The 17967-nt window shown below is 39.3% G+C and overlaps 1 protein-coding gene across 1 annotated transcript; it reads right to left on the reverse strand.

Moving 5' to 3' along the window:
* Positions 1 to 14442: 14442 nt before the first annotated feature.
* Positions 14443 to 17137, reverse strand: sb:cb81 (mRNA decay activator protein ZFP36L1). Its single transcript, XM_058751567.1, has 2 exons — positions 16934 to 17137; positions 14443 to 16446 (listed from the first exon to the last, which is right to left on the reverse strand). The coding sequence occupies exons 1-2, from the start codon at positions 16985 to 16987 to the stop codon at positions 15418 to 15420; spliced, it is 1083 nt and encodes a 360-aa protein (XP_058607550.1). The 5' UTR covers positions 16988 to 17137; the 3' UTR covers positions 14443 to 15417.
* Between the last annotated feature and the right edge of the window lie 830 nt (positions 17138 to 17967).

Below are 17967 nucleotides of genomic sequence, written 5' to 3' on the forward strand. Positions count from 1 at the left end.
TCTCCGCTTGATGGTTGGGTTGCCCTTACAGTCAATTTGATGGGGAATGAAGACCCTAATCTGTCAATCACTGTGCCTTTTCTTGTCAGCAGTCTTGCTCTGGAAAGACCACTGTTAGGTTTCAACGTGCTGGAAGAGATGATACAAGAACAACCTGAAAAGCTGGTTTCAACTCTAGTTGTCTTACTCTGTAATGCCTTGTGTATACCAGCAGAGAAAGCAGAGCTAATGGTGAACTTCATCCAAGCTAGCAAACCCTCTGTGCAGTACGGGCACCTACGGACAGGCAGACAGGACATTGTTATCCCAGCAGGTCAGGTAGCCTGGGTCAAGTGCCAACTTCCTCCTCACATGAGTACATCTGACACAGTCTTTCTATTTGAGCCTGATGACAACAATGTGCAGTTGACAGATCTGGATGTGGGTGAAGGCCTGTTGGAGGTACAAAATCCAAGAAAACCCTATGTAGCTGTACCTGTGGGTAACAACACTAAACATACAGTAACTCTGCCGAGAAAGACAGCACTTGGTAGCATCCACTGTGTTGAAAAAGTGATCACCACAGACTCACCTGAAACACCCAAGCCCACAGTGACTGTTAACAGTGCTGTATCAACACCTGTGGACGCCCGTCCATCGTCATGGCAACCTTCTATCGACCTCAGTCACCTTGATGAGACACAAAGGGAAAAAGTCAACAAAATGCTGTGTGAAGAAGCTGGAGCTGACGTGACAGAAATGATATCGGATGTTTACCAAGCCTACAAATGTCGATCACCCTCACAGATGAAATTCCTGTGCAGAGGGCATACTCCGCAGTACCGAAGCCACTGTTTAAAGAGGTAAAGGAATATGTGCAGGAGTTGCTGATGAAAGGCTGGATAGTTAGGTCCAAATCCCCATATGCCGCCCCAGTTGTCTGTGTTAGGAAGAAAGATGGCAGCCTACGCCTTTGTATTGATTATCGCCTCCTGAACAAAAAGACTGTACCTGATCGACATCCGCTGCCCAGAATACAAGACCTGACCGATACACTGGGGGGCTATACCTGGTTTAGTATTCTCGACCAAGGAAAAGCTTACCATCAGGGTTTCATCGCCGAGGGTTCACGTCACCTGACTGCCTTCATCACCCCGTGGGGGCTCTACGAATGGGTCCGTATCCCATTTGGACTCTCGAACGCACCAGCAGCATTCCAGCGGAGCATGGAGGAGGTGCTAGGCACACTCAGGGATGAATGCTGCATCCCATATCTGGATGACGTGCTCTGTTATGCCAGAACATTCGATGAGCATGTGGAGGCTCTCCGTAAAGTGCTCCAGGCTCTCCAACAGCACGGAGTAAAACTGAGGCCTGAAAAATGTGAATTGTTCAGACAAGAAGTCAGGTACGTCGGGCGCCTTGTGTCAGCTGATGGTGTCAAGATAGACCCAAGGGACTTTGAGGCAGTCAAAACCTTGACAAGCAAGACACCACAGACAGTTGGTGATGTAAGGAAACTGACAGGTTTCTTAGGATATTATCGCTCCTACATCCAGGATTTTTCCAGGATCGCCAAGCCAATCTATGAGTTGCTCCAAATCAAGCCAGGGAAAGCACAGATTCCAAAACGGGGTAAAACAACCAAACGCCCACAGCTGCCTTCCCGAGAGCCTGTTGACTGGACTCCTCAACATCAGGAAGCTTTAGAACAACTGGTAGATCTCCTTGTAACTCCACCTGTTTTAGCCTACCCTGACTTCAACCTACCATTCACGCTGCATACAGACGCCTCAGACCAGGGCCTGGGGGCTGTCCTCTATCAGCGCCAGAATGGAAAACTGAGAGTCATTGGCTATGGCTCGAGAACGTTGACACCGGCTGAACGTAATTATCACCTGCACAGTGGAAAACTGGAGTTCCTCGCACTGAAATGGGCTGTGTGTGAAAAGTTCCGGGACTACCTGTACCACGCTCCCATTTCACTGTGTACACGGACAACAACCCCTGACCTATATCATGAGTACAGCAAAACTCAACGCTGTTGGTCATCGGTGGGTGGGAGAACTCTCAGACTTCCGGTTCGACATCAGATATAGGCCTGGAAAATCAAATGGAGATGCAGACACACTGTCTCGGCTCCCGTTGGACATGGGGAAATATGAGGTGGTTTGTACAGAGGAGCTCTCGAACGAGGCAGTACGTGCTACATGGGATGGGAGTCAGGCAGCAGAACGGAAGGATGTGGCCTGGGTTGCAGCACTTAACATGCGTTCCCCGGATCCTCCTCCGCAACCTCATTGTCACCTGCCGACTATCAGCCATGATGATCTTGTTAAAGCCCAGAGAGAGGATCAAGCAATAGGCAAGATTATTGAGTTAAAGGAGTCAAACAAAAAACTGACGGACGACATATGCCAAACTGTTAGTGGAGCCACCAAAGCTGCTGCATGAGTGGAGTAAGTTGCACCTTGAAGACGGCCTCCTTTACAGAAGGACAAACCAGCACAAACAGTTAGTCCTCCCTCTGAAACACAGGTCAATAGCTCTGAAGTACCTACACAATGAGATGGGTCATGTAGGCACAGAAAGAGTACTCCATCTTGCTCGGGAAAGGTTTTACTGGCCCTTTATGGCGAAAGAAATTGAAGACTATGTCACCCGAAAATGTCCCTGTATCAGATCTAAGAAACCCACAACACACACTCGAGCTCCTATGGGCAGCATCACATCTAATTTCCCTTTAGAGCTTGTGTGTATTGATTACTTGCATCTGGAAACCAGTTGTGGAGGATATGAGTATATCCTAGTAGTGATTGACCATTTCACTAGATTTGCTCAGGCATATCCCACGAAGAACAAGAGCGGGAAAACAGCTGCTGAGCGCATCTTCAATGATTTCATACCCCGGTTGGGATATCCATCCAAACTTCATCATGACCAGGGTCGTGAATTCGAGAACAAGCTATTCCAATCATTACAGCGGTTGGCAGGGGTTGGCCACTCACGGACGTCGCCCTACCACCCACAAGGCAACCCAGCTGAGCGGTTGAACCGCACCATCCTCCAGATGTTAAGAACATTGACTGATAGTGAGAAATTGCGGTGGAAGGACCACCTTCCGCATGTTATACACGCATACAATTGCACCAGACATGAATCCACCGGCTACTCACCGCTTTTTCCTCCTCACGGCCGTCACCCACATCTCCCAGTTGACTTGCTCTTTGGGTTGGTTGGAGAAAGGGAACCATACTCACCTAGAGGATTTGCAGAGAAATGGGCTGAAAAGATGACAGAAGCCTACCGCATTGCTAGCGAGAATAGTAAAAAGTCCAGTGCAAGGGGAAAAGTGATGTATGACAAGAAGACAAGAGGGGTGGTACTGCAACCAGGGGACAGAGTTCTGGTCCGGAACCTTGGTGAACGTGGAGGACCAGGAAAACTAAGGCGATTGGGAGAAGACTATATACATAGTCGAACGTCAACTTGGTGAGAACCCAGTGTACGTTGTCTGCCCTGACACTGGAAACAAACGGAAAAGCAGGACACTGCACCGTAATCTCCTGTTGCTGGTGAACGACTTGCCTGTCGATGTTACTCCATCTGACATCAGACCTATCCCTGAGAAGAAAACACATAACAGACAAAACCAAGACAGAATGACAGACACTCAAAGACAAGCAGACACGAGTGAGGATAGTGAAAATGATTCAGATGATGATTCTGGCTCGAGATACTGGTTAAGGAGGCCAATTGTAAGGACAGAGGAAAGACCTGTTATGTACCAGGAGCTACTCACCCAGTATCCAGTGATTCAGGGGTCAGAACCAACACCTGTAAGAAGAGAAAGTCATACGGTACCTGAACACTTACCAAACCCTACTGAGACAAGACATAACAGTGATGAAAACTTACCTTTATGCACTGAACATGTAGAAGAAGAAGAAAACAATGAACACCAAGACTCTGACTCAGAAGCTCAACCTTTGACCCCTCCTGTAGAAAACACTCAGTCAGACATTAGAAGGTCCGCTCGTGAGAGAAGGCCACGCCATTTCCTCACATATGAGTCATTAGGTGAACCGTCAGTTCAGGCACACGCCACAGTTAACTCAATGACTGTTTACCCAGCACCTTATGTACCTGTCATAGAAGCGTCTCATCACACTACACCTGCACACTCACTCTTTCCATACATACCGCCTTATTGTATGCCATATCCGTATCCACTCCATTACCCTCAGACACCATACTTACCATATTCTTACCAAGTTCCAGCCACATACAGTCCACCTACTATGCTTGTTCATTGAATAGAGATTTGAGGATCAAAGTTAAGAGTTAAAAGGGTTTAACGGTTTTGACAAAGATTTTTGGAAATGTCAGGAGCCATTTTTTTTGTCAGGGAGCATGTGATGCCCTATTAAATTGTTATCACATTTGTGGTAGTTTTTGTAATTTTATAAAGAAATGTTTGTTCTTAATTTTGTTCAGGGGTAATTAACCTGTTTCTACCATGCATTTGCACTAATATATTTTATATAGCGGGCAGGAGTAATTGTGGAGTTCGTCAGCAGGGGGCAGTGTGGCGCGTATTGTGCTTTCGGGGCGTTACGTCAGTTTGTCCCGTTTTGCGGTCTTTCTCTTTCTGCTGAGCGAGATGAGAAACGGAGGCAGACTTTGCCTCTTCTCACTTATTTCTCCTGTTTCAGGTTGGTAGACTAGTAAATTAAGTTAAATAACTGAAATATAGTATGTTTATATGTAACTGAAATATAGTATGTTTATATGTCGCTGAATGTTTCAAGGTTCGTGTGAGAAGGCTGCTTTATGAAAATGTGGATATATGTATATATAACAACAGTTGTATGTTCGCGCCCGGTGACGTCATCTATTACTACCAAGGTCACGTGGAACAGAGTTTTATTTCTAGTTTTTTTGAACATTTTTGTAAAGTTAAATAGTTTTGAAATGTATGATATTGTGTAATATGTGAAAAACTAGTGTTAAAACCAAACGTTTTATATTCTAAAAGTGGTATAAAAACATGTTAGAAGTCTGTCAGCTCATGCATTGTGTAAGAGTAGAAAATGATGCTAGTTGAAAACGGAAAATGCATTTAAGAACTATATGCAAGCGAAAACATAAACTATGTTTTATATTAAGTTGAAAAAGAGACAACTTACAAGATAACAGTGGTTATTGTCATTGTGATTTATTTGATCATACACAGTTTATATCTCAGTAATTGCTGAAAGATAAAAAAAAAGACAAATTGTATTTTATTTTTGAAACTGTCTATTTCATGAGAAAACATTGTGTGTTTATAACCAAGTAGGATTTTAATTGTGATTGTGTAATAAATCCTCTTGGCTCTCTTTCTGCTGAGCGAGATGAGAAACGGACGCAGACTTTGCCTCTTCTCACTTATTTCTCCTGTTTCAGAGCGAGAGCATATAAGCCGTTGACACGATACCAGCCGGTACTTGTAACACCTACACCCTTGCCCAAAACTGTATGGGTCAAGAGTGATGCAGTGTCGTCTGAGGGCCCGAAGACCACGGGCATCCAACAAAGGTCTTCGGCCTTGTCCCATACGCACAGAGATTTCTCCAGTTTCTCTGAATCTTTTGATGATGTTACGCACTGTAGATGATGAGATTTGCAAAGCCTTTGCAATTTGATGTTGAGGAACGTTGTTTCTAAAGAATTCCACAATCTTTTTACACACTCTTTCACAGATTGGAGAGCTTCTGCCCATCTTTACTTCTGAGAGACTCTGCCTCTCTAAGACGTCCCTTTTATAGCTAATCATGTTACAGACCTGATGTCAGTTAACTTAATTAGTTGCTAGATGTTCTCCCAGCTGAATCTTTTCAAAATGTCTTGCTTTTTCAGCCCTTTGTTGCCCCAGTGCCAACTTTTTTGAGACCTGTACCAATTAGTATATAAAAGTGTAAAATTTCTCAGTTAAAACATTTGTTATGTTATCTATGTTCTATTGTGAATAAAATATTGGCTCATGTGATTTGAAAGTCTTTTAGTTTTCATTTTATTCAAACTTAAAGAACGTCCCAACATTTCTGGAATTCGGGTTGTATTGACAAAAAGTGAAAACGGGTCCCACAGACCCGAACACCATACAAGGGTTAACATAACATAGGGAAAACAATTAAATAAATACAAATAAAAAATTTTTTTTTTTTAAATTGTAAGAAAAAAAGTAGCTTACACTTTATTTCGATAGTCCACTTTAGACATTCTACTAACTATAAGTGACTTTGTAACTATGTCAACTAATTCTCATTAATTTGTAACTACATGTCTACTAACTCTCAGTAGAGTAGGTTTAGGGTTAGTAGGATAAGTTGACATATACTTGCAAAGTTTCTGATAGTCATTATGTTGTATGTTGTGGACCCATAAAAATAAAATGTTAGAAGATATTAAGCAGACAGTCTACTAATACTCTAATGATTGCTAGTTGACATGTAGTTGCAAAGTTACTTACTGTTAGTAGAATGTCTGAAGTGGACTTTTGAAATAGTGTTACCAAAAAGTAAAATTACATTACCCATATACAGGGTGATCAAACATTTACACTAAATATTACACCACGTCACACAAAAGCAGATAATCTTTGGGTAATCTCGCTCTGGGTTCTTCTTCATTGCATTGCTCTAAACAGACATCCGCTTGTTGGTTTTGTGAGGTCATTGTCATGGAACTTTCTGTAGTTTATCACTCTTAGAGCTGTGTGCAAAAACTCACACTGAAAGCTCTCCCCAGCAGCCTGTTGAATGTACGTCAACTGAGTGACACACTCTGTTAAACCACTGGCCCTGAACCTTTCAGGTCGTGGGTTTGAATCCAGTGTAGCACATGCCCAGACCGTACTGTGGCCAGAAATAATGTAAAATTTGCTTCTGTTCCAGACATTGTATTTTCAGTGTGCGTTCATCCTCTTGAATCAGAAATGTGTTTTATGTTCTCATCTGAACCTCTCTTCATTTTCAGTTCATTCTCCCGTGTACTTCTGAACCACTCTGTTTTTGCTCTTCTGGCTCTGCATTATGCTTGCTGTGTCTTTGGTGTCTTGCAGCTGTCAGCTATTCTTAATTTTTGTTTTTGTGTAGAGAGTTCATCTCTGGAATGATTTGGCTGTTTAGCCTTGAACGTCTTTCCAGCTATTTTGCCGTGCACCAAAATAACTCCTCTGATTGAGGTGGGTCAGATCCATGCGTCTTTCCCAATCCTGTTGTGTGATAAGCCTGTTTTTTGTTTTTTTTAACCAGGCGCTCATAATGTACAATTTTGCAAGGGTATCTCACTAAACATCATTGCCCTGATTTAGGAGTTTACAGGAATGATTCTGTAAGGAGGAGACAGAAACCTCAGCGCTGTATCAGCGGTCATACAAACATAATGGTCAACTACAACTTGCACTTCTTGTTAGTCATATAAATGGCCCTGATGTGACAGCCACCGTCATAACTTCACTTGCAGTATAAATGTGATTCCCCAATATTGCTCACTCTTAATTCAGCATATATTTATATCAAAATAAATCCAGAATAAGTCATGTAAACATGAAGAGGAAGTCAGTTTATGTCAGAGTGCTGATGCATGTCCTCATTTAACCTCTTGACCCTCTGTATACTTGAGTGCATAAAAAAAAAAAAACCAACAACCAAAAACCGAAACTCTCCACACTCCTTCCTCTCTCTCTCTCTCGTTTTTTTTTTTTTTAGAAATATTTTGCATTTTGCATTCAAGCAACAGTTGCTGATCGGAGGGTTTTGTTTTTCTGCTACAGATGCCTCTCTGAGTATTTTGTCTGATGGAATGAATTTTCTGATTCACAGGCATCCATCTCCACATGTAATTAGTGACATAACTATTCATAATAGGTAAAGCGTATTTGTCTTGTTAGATCATGCCGACCATATCCATTTTGTCAAATATCCAAACCCTTTAACATCAGGATTGTCTGTTAGCCAAAACCAGTGTTTTTTTCTGGTACCCAAAACTGTGGTCAAAGACAAGACATCCCATTTTGGTGTCTGCATCAAATTTACAAAAGTGATTTTACATATACTAAAAACACATTCAAATCAAGTAGTGTTTACTTTCAAATAACTTTTGTAGAAATTAAATTTCAAAATATGGGTCAAATGATTTGCATCATCATTCAGTGTAACATCTATATTAATGCAAAATGGAAACAATACATACTATGACCTGTACTTATTAAAACATGTATAAAAGAATAAGTGATCATACTGAATTTTATTATATTTTAAATGATTAAAATATAATCATTTAAAACCTAGTGTGAAGGATAGTGGCGAAGATTGGTTAAGATTTAAAATTACAATTAATTAGTTTTTGGGGGCTAAAATAATGCCTGTCATGATTTTTTTTTTTTTTATATATAAATATTGTTATACATAATGGCATTTCTTCTGTAAATCATTGTAAAAATGTATGATAGTCATTATTTTTTGCTAAAAAAAAATGCAATTAAACAGAGCACATTTTATGTACAGAAAAAAAATCTGTATTTAACTTTTGTGCTGATGCTTGAAAACCCCTTTTCACCTTAAGAAGCAGGAGAATGATGATAAAAAATTAGCAGATTTTATTGAATTGTATCGCACTTCATTATATAGTTGACTCTAAATCTATGCAACTGTAATGCTATAGCAATAATATGGCATTGTAATTTTACTTCACATGACTTAAAGATATAGTCTTAAAATTTAAGACTGTTCTGTACTAGATGTTTGAAACCAACATAAGAAACACTGATAGACAAAACAAACATTTGTATAATAAAACCCTTGTGACAACTAGCCCCAGTCTCTCTCTCTATATACTCAGTAAGACGGAGGTACATGTGACAAGGCATGTGATGCTATATATTAGTCACCCGTAACAACAACTCACTTTATCAAATGATGGGAGGGCACTTTCTCATAGCTGTGTTATTGCTTTAATGAATATTCTCATATCTGCTGTTTGAAATGATCTTTACTATACGTAGTTCTACTCGATGTACAGTTTATGATACAGCTTGAACATTTGCTCACACATGGGACGTGTTGTTTGAATTCTGCGTTCATTCTCACTGGAGGAAATGAGTGAGTTGTTTGACAATGCAATATCCGTCTTCTGTGTGTTAACTGCTGATTAGCACTCAGAAGAGTTTCACAAAAATGTATCAGTCCCACAGTGTCTGTCTGTAATGTTCTGTTACAGTATTCAGCAGACAGATGGCGCCGTCTCTGTTTATGTAGCATTTGAAGCATTTTAGTGAACCTCTAGTGGAAAAAGTAGTACACTAGCATACTTTTAAAGAGTGTACTTAATACAGAAATAATATACTGTATAAGAATATACTTGTGTGAACTGAATGTAATGTTTTCTGACACTTAATTGCATGATACTTTCAATGAAATGAAAATTTAATATAGGCTAGTCAAAATTTCATAAGAGTGCTTTTTGAGCCACTTAAGTTCATTATTACTTCTATAGTCTTTGAAATATGGTTAAAGTTACTACTGCTGAAGGTACTGGCAAGCATTTATGATCAACTAAAATATACTTCAATGTCATTTCTATTAGGGCTGTCGCGATTCGTCGATTTTAGTCGACTTTTAGTATCCGAAATCGCACCCTATACCCTCAAATAGGGCACTATTTGAGTGGACAGCCATTTTTAGTGGTGTCCGAAAACATAGTGGACGTTCTCGAGTGCACTCATTCAATCCCACAATGCACCGCAAAAACGAGTGTACAACTGATGTAGACACAACGGCTAGAGATAACTGATAATGCACTGTGAGAGTCTTGCGACTTGAGTCTTTTAAAATAAAAGCTCAAACCCTCACTCCGAGTTTACAGGTTTTGATGTCCACATATTCATTTAATTACAGCAGCTATAGCATTTCTGTCCTAAAGAAATGGTCAAATATTAAAGATTAAGTGGACATTAGAATTAAATGGTTCTTGGTCAATATTAAACAAGGATTAGATCGCGCAGTAATGTGTAAAATTATTGCCCCTGCAGGCCTTTGTTGTTATGCGTAATGCACATTAGCTCTATTGTTTATAATACTTTATGTATTAAACAGTTTTGTTCAATAAAACCATACGATTTCTTGCTTTTGATACTTTATTTGAACTAATTATTATCGCATCATTGCTATTATATATGTATTTTAAGTCAGTTTAAAAGCTATTGTTCACTTAAATCTATTTTTATTACCACAAAAAAAATTAAATGGATTTAATTATAATTATAAAAAAAATAATTATAGGACCCTATGACATTTTTTTATTTCAAAATTCATTTTTATTTTTCTATAGGCCTACTCTTTCTTTTAATAATCAAAAGCATCTCCAATTAATTGATTTTATATTAAAAGTATTATTATTATTATTTTCTTCCAGAAATACTGCACATTTACATTTTTCACCTAAATAAATTCTGGTAAATAATATTTCTGGTAAATACTCCTTTAAAACGTGTTTTTGATTATAATTTTATTAGTAGTAGACTAGAACACGTGGATATGTTGTCATTCTTACACTGTAATACTGAACTTTGATTTCCGTGATTTGCATTATGAGATGGACACTTGCTGCTTGCGCTCTGTTGCACTTTACTTTTTCTTTAAAAAAGGATTTAATAGAAATTTGGATTTCATTTGGTTTAATAAAATATTCTTAAGTAAAATTGTTGATTTGTTTTTGTGGGAAATTAATCGCTTAGAGTAATCGATAAATTAGTCGATAGATTAATCGAAATAAAAATAGTCGTTAGTGGCAGCCCTATTTTCTATTGAAACTTGAATGTAATGTATTTAGATATATTTGACTTTAGTTACAGAGTTGCAGTATAGTACAATTTAAATATATTAACTTTACATGTAATATTGAGTTGAAAATATAATCAGGTAGGCCTATACTTTATTTAGTTGATTGTGTTAATCAAACCTTCAAAATAAATGCACTTTTTTAAAGCATGACACAATAATAAAAGTAATTATTTGAAATATACTTTAACTTTTAGTTTGACATTTATTAAGGTGCACTTTTTTAAAAGTGTACTTCTAAACAGTCATGGAAGTGTCTCTTTTTAAGTGCACTTAAATGGCTGTACATGTCAATAATAATTATCTGCAAGTATACAGTTTGTTTTTTATATATATATGTATACTTTTAAGATGTGAAGTAAAGTACTAATGCACATTCAGTGCATTTCTTTTTCACAAGGATTTTTAGTTACATTTTACAAAAGTGACTGCACTCATTGAATATAATGATAAATGCTGCTCGCCAGTAGCTGTTTCCTGTATATTAAAAAAAAAAAATGCTTACTCACTCTATTGTGCAGCGTTATCATTTCAGGATGTTTGTCTTAACTTATGTTAGTATTCTTCTGACCACAGCTTGCATCTGCAGACATTTTAAGACTATGTATGTCATTATCCATCCATAATCATTATCTTTATGGCTTAAACGTGGTCTTACTGTATCAAACAATGTAACATTTATTCAGTCATGCTTTCGGTGCCAGGGCCGGAAATGCTCCTTCCGCTTTTTTCATCACAGTTGATTTTTGCAGGAACACTTGAGATGTCAAGGCCCATTTTGGATAAAGCTGCTTTGAAAACATTTTACGGAAAGTGCTATACAAATTAAATGCACAATATCCATATCATACGCATTAACATACATATTTTACTTAATGCATGTTAACTTGTGCATAATGCAAGAGTCCTTTAATAGCTCCCAGTGGAATATCAGTCAAATGAACCAGGAACTGCTCCGAATTAAATGGATCTATTCGTTTTAAACTTTTAGTGAAAGCACTGAAATCTTAAAGCGTCTTAATGGGCGACTGAGCCCCCAGAGGAAGACAGATTTAATCTGGAAGGAAACTGTCATTAGCCAGCAGTTTGTTAAACCAGTGGAGAACTGTGGGATATTTGTCTCTGATTGAAATTCTGCTGACCTCGTGTGGTCAGAAAGGAGAGCTGCATCATTTGCAAGACGGATGTAAGATGTAACTATTGCCTTACTTTAAAAAATAAAAATAAAAAATAAAAAAAATATGTCAAATAACTTGGATGCCCCCAATATTAAATGAATGAGATGGACACTAAATATAATAAATTATTATTATAAAACATTGTACACTAATCTATTTTAATATTTCTTTTGGACAATGTGAGAGACACCTATCAAATTCAATATATTATTGTAAATAGTATCAACCAATTATATATATAAAGCTTATGTTTGTAAAATGGCACAGTTTTTATTTTTTATTTTTTAAATATCTGACACTTAGGATCAGTCAGTCAAGCATTATAATCTGATATTATGATAATTTAGCATTATATGATGATAGAATTTTAGTAATTATTTGTCATGTTGACTGAACTTAGGACTGGTGGTGGTGCTTAATATATTGTTTGTCATTTAGTGTTTCGATAAAAAAAAAGGGGGACAAAAACCCTAAAAATAATACTGATAAGATAACAAAACTACTACGAATTCTACTACTAATAACAATATAAAACGCACTAAGGATTAATGAGCTGCTGGGTTCATGAATATTAATCACGTTGTCTGCGTTCGCTCGAATTGATTTGCTGAAATCAAAACAGGGACGATAATAGGTGAGCGCCAGCCAATGAGATTGTCGCTTGCGCATAAGTCCCGCCCACTACCAGAGAAACCGGCAGTTCTCAAAAGCTGAAGAATTCCAAAGGAACCCCGTTATTTTGACAAGAAAATACAACAAAGAATATCGTTTACATGTAGCGCGTCAATTCTGCATGTTATGAAAGACTCTCTCGCTCTGTATCTGCATATCTGTATCTTTGCATGCGTGTATGTGAGAGAAAGCGATGGCGAGTCGCGCGCTTCACACTAGAGTTTACGGTACGTCAAACACAGCTACACTGTCCATTCAGATAAACTGAAAAATAAAATAATAATATTATTATAAATTATAGTAACGCCGCATTTTATTGTCAGTAACGGTAACTGCGTTGTAACGGGGGAAACAGTAATTCGTTTGATTGTTCGTTACTGAAAAAATAACGCCTTTAGTAACGCCGTTTATTTATAACGCCGTTATTCCCATCACTGGTCCTAAGTACTGCGGAAATATATTTTTAAAATATATTGTCTGCTGTTACTCCTTTTGTTGTGAAAAATTATTCGTTTATATTCATTCGTTAATTATATTCAGTTCAGTTTCTTTAAATTACTTTTTACACCTTTTACAGTACTTTCAGAATCAAGGCGAGACACAACTGGTGAAAAGGGTAAACATTTTAACAAATATATATTACCATATTTACACCGGTTGATTAATCACAGTACATTAAGACTTTCCACTAGTCTGAAAGAAGACAAATTATGGAAGCAAAATAGCCCAAAACTGACCAATGCATGAAGAAGAAAAGAAAAAAAAAAGGCTTTGTCTGTAATGTCTTGCTTTAACTGAGGTCAAAAGAAACATTATAACTTTTCCAACCATGTGCATGTCCTATCAGAGCCTTTTTTTTTTTTTTTTATATATTAACCACAAGGTGGCAGTAGCTCCAAACTAAGTCTGTGGCATGAGTTGCCCTTGAAAGCCCTTTTACTGAATGGGAGAAAAGAGACAGAGTAGATATCACAGCTTAAAAGCACAAGAACTAAAAGCAAACACCAGAGTGTTTTTGGGTGTTAAAGTGGAGGGATTGCTGTAGTGGTTGTCAGACTGTGCTGATCTGAGCTAGGAGCATAAACAGTGAAATCATGTCATGGTTTCTCAGGTTTTAGCATAAGTGATTCAAGTGTCCAGATGAATCCCCCACCTTCCCAGGCCTCTCAGCTGCATGTGTGGAGCCAGCAGTGTCTGGTAAGCTGCTCGAAGACCTACCGCTCTGCAATAGACTTGCAAATCACTCCTCCCTTCTGCCACTGCATTAGCATACAGATGTTGTTAAGAAAAGGAGAGTGGCCTCACAAAGGAGCCCTGATGTGAGAAATGCCCCTGCATTTCATTTACTGCCCAGCCTTGTCTCATTAAAAGGCAGCGAGACCTTTGGCTATTGTCCATGACCATGTGTGACAGTGGGATGTTTCTTAGCCTTCCATGCACAAATGCTGGAACAATGAGCAAAGCAACACACAAAAGCCTTCATCTGTTCCCTTGTCCTTTGTGTGTGTTTTCAGCTTGCATAATTAAAAGAGCTGTCAAGTATGCATTTTTCTTTCTTTCTAGAAGGCAGATGGAAGGAGTAGCATTCAACCGTGTTTGTGTTGTGTTTAAAATTAAATGCGAGCGGAAGGCTTCACATGCAACTACTTGTAATAAGCAACGCTTGAGAAGTTTCACCAGAAGTGAGTAAATAGCCACACAAGAGATGCAAAGGAATGAGGCAAAAGATGTTTTTTGTTCCCTTCAAACTTTATTTTAAAACAATATATTATAATGAAAATGGGCATTGCCATCCCATGGAATGTAAACAGTTTATTTAAATTATATATAAACAAACATGAAACGAAAGCACAACACAATATACTGTTTTCCCACTTCGAAAAAACGAAATAAATAAGTTTTAAGTTAACAAAAGGCAAAAGCGTGTCTTGTCACAAGGCAAAAAGATGAGAAACAACAACAATAAAATGCGACCTACGAACAGTTCGTGTGATTACTTGCAAATGACAAGTTTCGCCTCTTAGAGTGCAAAAGACGAAGGCCGTGGTATAACTTGACTTCTTTCTGGTACATTGTCACTTTCACATTCACGTTGGCTTGCATATGAACATCTTTGACTGGATATATCTGACTGCTGTTACTTACAAAGAACGTGGAGTGTGTCGATAGCACTTTAAAAGGATCCTGAGATTCCAACTTTGAGACTCTGTGCAGCTGGGTTTCATTAATTAAAGCTAAGAGATATAGCTCGTGCAAAGCAGACAAACGGGCTCAAAGAAACAAACAAAAAGCCTTATCTACATTGTTCCTTCTTCGAAATGCATATACAACGAAAACAACCAATGCATATTACAACAAAAGCAATAAATAGGTTTTTAGAAAGGACTATGGTTATAGCTACTCAGTAATACTGTCCATATAAAAATGCCTTAACTAAAGGCTACAGTATGTTCAGGGAGCGGGTTAGACGTTACACTAGAAGTATATACTCTAAGTTGCTCGGCTTTGGTTAGACTACAGATGGGTGGCTTGGGAAGGTCGGTCCTGCGGACAAAACACCACAGAGCGATTCCCCAAACAAATAAACCTAAAGTTAAGTTCCCACTGCAGCTTCAGACTGGTATACAACAGTATACATTGCGTTCATCGCATTTGCAGAGAAACGTCTGCTTGGTCGAGCATGCAATATGCACAGGTAATGGTTTCTAGTCGTCTGAGACAGACAGGCGGCTGAAGATGGGCAGTCGTCGGCCCTCGATTCCAGGAGAGTCGCAGCCGCTCAGACTGCTGGAGCTGGTGTAGCCGTCCTGATCGGAGAGAGAGTCCGCCGAGGCGCTTCGCTGCAGGCCCGAGAGCGCATACGCCAGGTTCTGCACGCTCTCCGAGTCGCTGATGGCGTAGAAGCTCCTGCTGGCACCCAGATCTGCAAAGGGGTGGCTGTGCTTCAAAGTGCCCGGTTCGGGGAACGAAGGGGACAGCATGTCGGGACTCCCGGTGGACGGCGGCGGAGACACGGATGAAGACCTGGAGAAGGCTAGGGCATCCGGAACGGCGTGGAAACCGCTGAGGGTTTGAGTTTGTGAGGAGAAGCCGCTGAAGCTGACGCTCTGGCGGAGCTGCGGTCGCTCTCGGATGCTCTTTGTGTTCTCCGAAAGGCCGTTCTGCTCGTCTGCGTTGTGTATGAAGTGACACCGAGCGCCGTAGGGGCAGAAGCCGATGGTGTGAAAGGTGCGACACGGCTCGGTCTTGTATTTCGGGTGTCTGTTGAGGCCTCTCAGCTCTTCCATCCCGTGAGCGAACTGGCATTTGGTGCCGTATTTGCAGGTGCCGCTTTCCTCGTAGGTGCGACAGAGCTCCGTCTTGTAGCGGGTGGACATCGGCGCTGTAGAGGTCGTTCCCAGTGCTTTTGGGCAGGTCAAGGAGCTGTTGCTGATGCTGAGACCCGGCGGCGGTGGAAGAGGGCTGGTCATCATGCTCTCGCAGGCCACATGGCCCTCGATCATGCTCACGGACCGGTCTACTCTGAAGGGGATCTGGTTCAGGGAGGAACGCGGCAGCTGCTGCTTCTTCTCGTGGCTCCAGTGCTGGTTGATGGCCGGCAGAGGCCAGGGACTGCTGTCGTTGCTGTTGAATTTAGAGTTGGGAAGAGTCACGGGGCACAGGGAATGCCTGCGCTGGAATCCCACCACACGCTGCTTCTGTGTGGCTTCTGTCAGATCAATACCGTGGAAACTCTGGGAATGGAGAAAGAGAGAGATTTTAGTATACTGTGTGGTGCGCAACTATAGAAATGCATGTGAAACACAAACACACCCTTAAAAATAAAGGTTCTTTGTTGGCATCAGTGAACCTTGAACATCCATGGAACCTTTCAAATGCAGAAAATGATTTTTAGAACGTTCTTCAACTGTTCACTGAAAGGTTCTTTTGGGAACCAAAAATGGTTCTATGGCATCACTGCAAAAACACCCTTTTGGAACCTTTACTTTTAAGAGTGAAGTCCACACAAAAGTATTCTGAAGTTAGCGGGATCCAAAACAACAGTTTAGCATGTATTGCATATGCAAAAATTACTATTTAAAGAAAGTCACAAAGAATCGCAACAAAATTGACTGGGTTCCCATATTTGAGTGAACTGTCCCTTTAAATGTATTTGATTCTTGAATAGAGAGCATGAGCAAGTTCCAGAGAGTTTCAAAAAAACAAAACTCATATTCTTACCTTGCAGAATTCATCATCCAACTCGAGGAAGGGCGTGAGGAAATTTGATGGCATTTTCAAGATGCCTGGCTGTGATTCTTTATGTGCAGTTAAGGATGTGTTGAACTGCTCAACAGCTGATGTCAAGCTCTGCTTCTGTTACAACCCCACTGTTGGAATCTCATTTTATAAGCAGAAACTTCTAACCCCGCCCACCTTTTGAAGAGGCGTGTTTTAGTGCCGGGTTCACACCCCTTCAAGAGTGAGGAAAGTTTGCTTGTGTCCTGTCTGGAGTTTCACAAAGAGCAAGCGCAAACTTTAATACGAACTTGGGTCATCTCAGATGAAGTCTAAATCATTATAAAATAGCTAAATGAAGAAAGCCTATTTCTAAAATAGCTCTAAACTGCAAGTGTGTGTGTGTATTTTTTTACAGGTTTACAGTAAAACAAACTTATTTTTGTTTCAGCATTTCCCATTTTCATTTAAAGTTTATTAACTAAAATAAATAAACCTGAAAAAAAAAAAAAAAAACTGTATCAATAAAAATAAAATAAAAAATAATAAACATGACAAAATCACTACACAATTAATTTTTTTTATTATAAATTAAAACTGAAAATATAAAAACAAATTAAAAATATGAATACATTACTTTTCCGACCTATACTTACATAACCATTTGTATCAGAGCTATAGTTTTGAGAAAAAAAAAAAATGCTTTATCAGCCTTGATTGAACTCAAACTAGCCATTAATTCGAGCCCTCCCAAAAACTAGAAGCTCCTTTAATATTTTGCATTATATCACAACTTGATCGTTTATGCAACTAGTTTAACTCATATAACGGCAAATCTCACAGAAAAGGCTTTGCTTCTCAGGTTAATGTAAGGTTCTGTGTGTGACACATTAAAATGAATATTAGTAAACACAGTTATCTCTCCTCTATTTGTGGTATTCAGCTGTAAATGACTCCTAACCTGAGGCCATTTTCACTGCCGTCATTGTGTCACTGTGAGAAACCTCACCATACTTGATGGGACAAATCAAGTGGGC

This window comes from Onychostoma macrolepis, chromosome 18, assembly GCF_012432095.1.
Source record: "Onychostoma macrolepis isolate SWU-2019 chromosome 18, ASM1243209v1, whole genome shotgun sequence".
NCBI lineage: Eukaryota > Metazoa > Chordata > Actinopteri > Cypriniformes > Cyprinidae > Onychostoma > Onychostoma macrolepis.